Raw genomic sequence first — 6,163 nt, forward strand, 5'->3', positions numbered from 1 at the left:
GACTACAGGCGCCCGACACCACGCCTGGCTAATTTTTTTTTGTTTTTAGTAGAGACGAGGTTTCACCATGTTAGCCAGGATGGTCTCGATCTCCTGACCTCGTGATCCGCCCGCCTCGGCCTCCCAAAGTGCTAGGATTATAGGTGTGAGCCACCGTGCCCAGCCGGTTTTAATATTTCAATTGATGTCGAACTCTTACAAAACTATTTGGGTACCCAAAGAAATGTTTGAATTTTTTATTTCTAAACAAATTTTTATAGTCTAGTGAGGATTATTAGCCTATTGCGAACACAGAGTAAAAAGAATATTCTGAAAATCCTAATTAAATTTCTGACTCCATGGAGAAGCCTTCATAAGACAGACACATATTTATAGATATTTTTCACATACTTTAGGTTAAAAAAACTATATATTAAATACCATCTTGTGTGTTTTCTTACTAGTTTCTTATTTTACATCTTAATTCACTGGAACATTATAACATTTTTATAAGGAGACATTATGTTTATATATTTTGAAGATTCGAAGACAAGGAGGAGTATAACAAATGCATGTTGCTGTAGGCATTATATATGTGTTACAAACATTTTCCATTAGAAATCTTAAATTTAAAAAGTCTTAATAATTCCAGGAATTTGGAAGGGATAAAATTGATATTATTTAATATTTTTCTTTAAATTATTTGAATAAATATTTAGGACTTACACTCCCAGATAGCAGAAAACACACACACACAAAATCAGATATTAACAAACAATACTTAAGGATTCAGCCAAGAACCAATATGTTGTTTGTTTAGTCTCTTAATGGCTGCCTTCATTTCCTGATTCCTCAGAGTATAAATAATTGGATTAAGGAATGGTGTGATTATGGAATAAAACACAGAAAGAAACTTATCTACAGAAAAACTATTGAATGGAAAAGCATAGATGAAGATAGCTGGACCAAAAAACAGAGTTACTACAGTGATGTGAGCAGATAGTGTGGACACAGCCTTGGAGGATGCACTGGAGGAGTGCTGCCAGATGGTGACCAACATGATGATGTAGGAAATGAGCAGCAGAATAAAGCAGAACACGGACAGCAACCCACTGTCTGCAATCACCAAGAGCTCCAGAGTATAGGTCTCAGTGCAGGCAAGCTTGATGACCAGGGGGAGGTCACAGAAAATGCTGTCCACAACATTGGGACCACAGAAAGGTAAACCCACGGTAAAAGCCATTTGGCTTGTGGTATGTATGAAGCCAATTGTCCATGAGAATAACAGAAACACAGTGAGCACTCTGTGGTTCATGATGGTCTTGTAGTGCAAGGGTTTGCATATGGCAACATACCTGTCGATGGCCATAGCTATCAGGAGAGACATCTCTCCACCCCCAAAGAAGTGCATAAAAAACATTTGGGTCATGCAACCCCACAAGGAGATGGCCTTACGTTTTCTAAGGAAGTCTGCAATCACTTTGGGAGTCGCCACAGAGGAAAAACATAAGTCAAAAAATGATAAATTTGCCAGAAGGAAATACATGGGGGAGTGAAGATGGCTATCAAATATCACAGTGATCACAATGAGGAGGTTTCCCACTATGATGGCTACATACATATGAAAGAATATTGCAAAGAAGAGTATTTGGATTTCTTGAGAACTAGAAAGCCCCAGCAGGATGAACTCAGAAACACTTGAGCTGTTATTGAGGGTATCCATCTATTCATTTTGCACGAGTTTGTCACAGTTGTCTAAAAGAAAGGAAAACATAAAATTACAGAGACTAACCAGACAGTGAACCTAATCATTTTATGTGTTTTATTTTTATTTACTCAGAGAGTCAACTCTTTTGGCAATGTGACTGTTTCATATATAGTCCTAGATATTTTGTAGTTTGAGATACTTCACAGGGCCACAAAGCCAGTGGAAACTGTGGTGGATATGGAGCTGATCAGATCAAATTTCTCTCAGTTAATGTAAGGCAAGGTCAGTAGGAGATTTGTGTAAACTTGGTGCCCCTTCACTTTCTGCTCCAGATTAGACTATGAATGAACACAGTTTGTTAGAGTTATGAGAAAGACTTTTGAAAGGCCTCATGGGAGTAGAATTTTATCTTATTGTAGCTCTCAGGAAACATGCAGACACACTTGTCACATTCTCAGTATGCATTAAAAAGTCTGAGTACTATGTCATATTAAAAAATATTGCTTGTATAACAAAATGTACATTATGCTTCCCTTAAGGAAATTACAAAACACTAGTTAATTACCATGTCCATATTGTTGATATAAACTTGAATGTTGAGACAGTTATATTGTTAATTGAGATTAAACTCAAATGTCAAGGGCAAATGAAGCTTTTAGACTTGTACAACCCAGATTGTCTCTCAAAACTATAGAGGATCATTCTGCATATTGCCTAATTCTTCATTTTAAGCAGCTGACAAAATAAGTATATTCCATCTGTCTGTTCTTATGTAATTGTCACAAAATTGAACTAAAAGACCATTTACATCTGATATTCCTGTTTAATATACATATTTTCACATGCAATGGGTACATAGAAATTCCAAGATCACTGTCATTAAGGGTAGGATGTAGTGAAGTTGACCACTTTAGTCTTGTTCAGCTTTACCCCCTCAAAGAGGAGTAAAGAGTGAGGGGAATCCTTAACGTCTGTTAAAACAAACAACACCAACAAGAAAACATAGACATATTACTTGAACAGTATATTTAGAAAGTAACTATTCTCTTTGGATCTTTGTTTCCTACCAGTCATTTTCTCTAAGGTTCATTTAACCTCCACTTTTTTCAGGATGGATATAAGCCATAGATACAGCGTCACTGACTGAGGTTGACTCCACTAAGCTAATTGAATTTTTAAAAAATAAATACTTACATTTAAACAGGTCAGCATATAATCTATGTTAACCCATTTAGTTTAGAGCTTCCCTTTAGGCTTGCTGTAGCTGTATTATCCAATTCTTTGTTACAGGGCTGTTGCTCATTTCCAGTATTGTTCTTGTCAACAGAGTGCTATATGCAGACCTTATGAAGGAATAAAATTAGATATATGTGGTTATTTAAAATATATTTTAACCTTTAAATCACATAGCTAAAATTTAAAAAAATACAGTGTATCCAGCTAACCATAATGAAGTTCTTGATTTGTTCATCATCATGCTTGTAGTCTGAAAACAATCATGTTCAGCTGCGGCCTCTAAATCTCCTGTGTTTCTACAAAGTATTCAAATCTGTAGATTTGCAGGAGCACATGGACCTGCAAAGACAGAGTCTCAAACTACTCAATTTCTCCATGAATTTTTAGCTAAATGAGTGCTTAAATATATGGCTATTTTTAGACTGTCTTCATAGGAATATTAAATTTCCTCAGATGTTCCTCCTCAAAAGTTTAACAAGTCTAATTATAGCATCAATATAGCATGAATGGTAACATCCTATGATCTTCTATCATAGATGGAATGAAACTAAGGATGAGGCATTTTATCCTTGCAGTCCTGTTATTTATCCCTCTTTAAAAATATTTCCACCTCTAAGCAACTATGTGAATTTCTTCATATTATGCAATAATTGAAAGAATAAAATTCAATATAATCAGCGAAGCCAAAAAATTTAATCATACTAAGACCCTCGTTCTCTAAGAATGTCTTATTTGGCCTGGATTGCTAGATTATTTTCTTAACTCCAAAAACAAAATTACAAGTTTTCCTTTTTATAAACTGCAATAAAATATAATTCTTTCCAGTTAAATTTTCCCTTTTTAGCCCTTTCTTTAGTTATGATTTTGGGATTTGTGTTTTATTACTTATGGTCCTATATAATATTGTAAATGCAAATAGTGTTATAGGCATATTATGTATGTAGAGTAATCAATATATCAAGATTATGTAACCTACCAGTTTACACTTGCATTTAAGAAGTAACACCATTATGAAATCCTGGATACTTAATCTTCACCATCTAGTGATTTTATTTTCTGCTCTGGGTTTGAAAGACAGAGTATTTAAATGTACTCTTTGCAAAAAGGCATAAAGGAGAAAACTAATTTGATTGGTATTACATTCCTCAGAGACTGGCAGTACACAATCAATGGGGATTATTAAAACATCCCTTATGCCATTATGGAAAATGTAACACTGTATTTTACCTCTCAAATTGGTGACATTTTAAAGGCAACCATCAGTACTCAGGAGGGTATAGAAAGACAACTAGAGATGAATTATGAGATTTTTGTGTGATAGTCATACATACTATTGCTGAAATTATTTTCCATAATAAACATTGATAACTATTCTATTCATGCAAAATATTAATATGTATTCTGGATTAGTAATCTTATTTTATATCAACAAATAAAATATATGCATTTATTATGTGCATATATTTTGATATATGTATACACTGTGGAATGGCTAAATCAAACTAATCAACATATTTATTACCTCATATAATTATCATGTTTTGGGGTGTGCTGAGAACACATAAAATTTACTCATAAATTTTCAAGAATACAATATATTGTTGTTAACTATAGTCACCGTAATGTACAGTGGAGCTCTTGAACTTGTTCCTTCTGGGTAACTGAAACTTTGTGCTCTTTGACCAAAATCTCCCAAATGATCCCACAACCCAGTCTCTGGTAACCACCATTCTACTGTCTGTTTCTATGAGTTAAAATTTTAGATTCCACATATAAGTGAGATCATGTGATATTTATCTTTCTGTGCCTGGCTTGTTTCACTTAACTTAATGTCTTCCAAGGTCATAGATGTTGTTACAAATTACAGAATTTCCTTCTTTTCTAAGCCTGAATATTGTTTTGCTGTGCATATATACCACATTTTCTTTATCCATTCATCACTTGATAGACATTTAGGTTGTTTCTATATCTCTGATGCTGCAAATAATTCTGCAATAAACATGGGAGTGCATACATGCCTTTGACATACTTATTTCATATCCTTTGGATGTATGCTCAGTAATAGGATTGCTGGATCATATGGTAGTTCTAGTTTTAACATTTGTGGAACCTCCATACTGTTTTCCATATGACTGAACCAACTTCTATCCCCAACAGCATATAAGGGTTCCCTTTTCTTCACAACCTGGCTAATACTTGTTAACTTTCATCTTTTTGATAATAGGCATTCCATCAAGCATGAGGTGGTATCTTGTGATTTTAATTTGAATTTCCTGGATGGTTGATTAGTTATGTGGAGCAGTTTTCATATTCCTTTTGACCATTTATATGTGTTCTTTTGAAAAATGCCTATTCAAGACCTCTGCTAATTTTTTAAACAATTATGTGTTTTCTTGTTATTGAGCTGTGTGAGATTCTTACATATTTTGGATGTTAATTCCTTATTAGGTGTATACTTTGCAAATATTTTCTCCCATTTTGTAGGTTGTCTTTTTACTGTGTTAGTTGTTTCCTTCGCTGTGTGGAAGCTTCTTATTTTGATGCAATCCATTTATGTATTTTTGCTTTTTTTGCATGTGCGTTTAGGGTCATATCCATGATATTGTTGCCCAGATCAATATCATGAAGATTTTCTCCTGCATTTTCTTCTAGATATTTTATAACTTCAGCTCTTATAAGTTTTTAAATTGAGTTGAATTTTGCATACAGTATGAAATGAGTGTAGAATTTCATTTTTTCTGCATTTGGATATCCTGTCGTTCCAGCACCATTTACTGAAGAGATTTTCCTTCCCCTGTTGTGTGTTCTTGAAACCTTTGTCAAAAATCAATTTACCAGAAATGTGTGGATTTATTTCTGGCTCTTTATTCTATTCCATTTGTCTATGTGTTTGTTTTCATGCCAGTACCATGCTGTTTTGATAACTATAGCTTTGTAATATATTTTAAAATCAAGTATGCTAATACTTCCAGTTTTGTTCCATTTGTTCAGAATTGCTTTGGCTATTCAAGTTCTTTTAGGATTGATATAAATTTTATAGTGTTTTTTCTATTTCTGTGAAAAACGTTTATTTCAATTTTGATAGTGATTACATTGAATCTGTACATGCCTTTGGATTATAAAATAATTCTAACATATTAATTTTTCCAATCCATTAACACAAGATATCTTTTCATTTTTCTGTGTCTTCTTCAATTTCTTTTATCAATGTTTATAATGTTCAGTGTGCAAATATATTAC

General features: G+C 33.6%; 1 protein-coding gene across 1 annotated transcript; it reads right to left on the reverse strand.

Moving 5' to 3' along the window:
- Positions 1-760: 760 nt before the first annotated feature.
- LOC105536797 (olfactory receptor 4K13-like) lies at positions 761-1,702 on the reverse strand. The gene has a single exon (XM_011976280.1). The coding sequence runs from the start codon at positions 1,700-1,702 to the stop codon at positions 761-763; it is 942 nt and encodes a 313-aa protein (XP_011831670.1).
- Between the last annotated feature and the right edge of the window lie 4,461 nt (positions 1,703-6,163).

Source organism: Mandrillus leucophaeus, unplaced genomic scaffold (genome assembly GCF_000951045.1).
Source record: "Mandrillus leucophaeus isolate KB7577 unplaced genomic scaffold, Mleu.le_1.0 Scaffold163, whole genome shotgun sequence".
NCBI classification, from domain to species: domain Eukaryota; kingdom Metazoa; phylum Chordata; class Mammalia; order Primates; family Cercopithecidae; genus Mandrillus; species Mandrillus leucophaeus.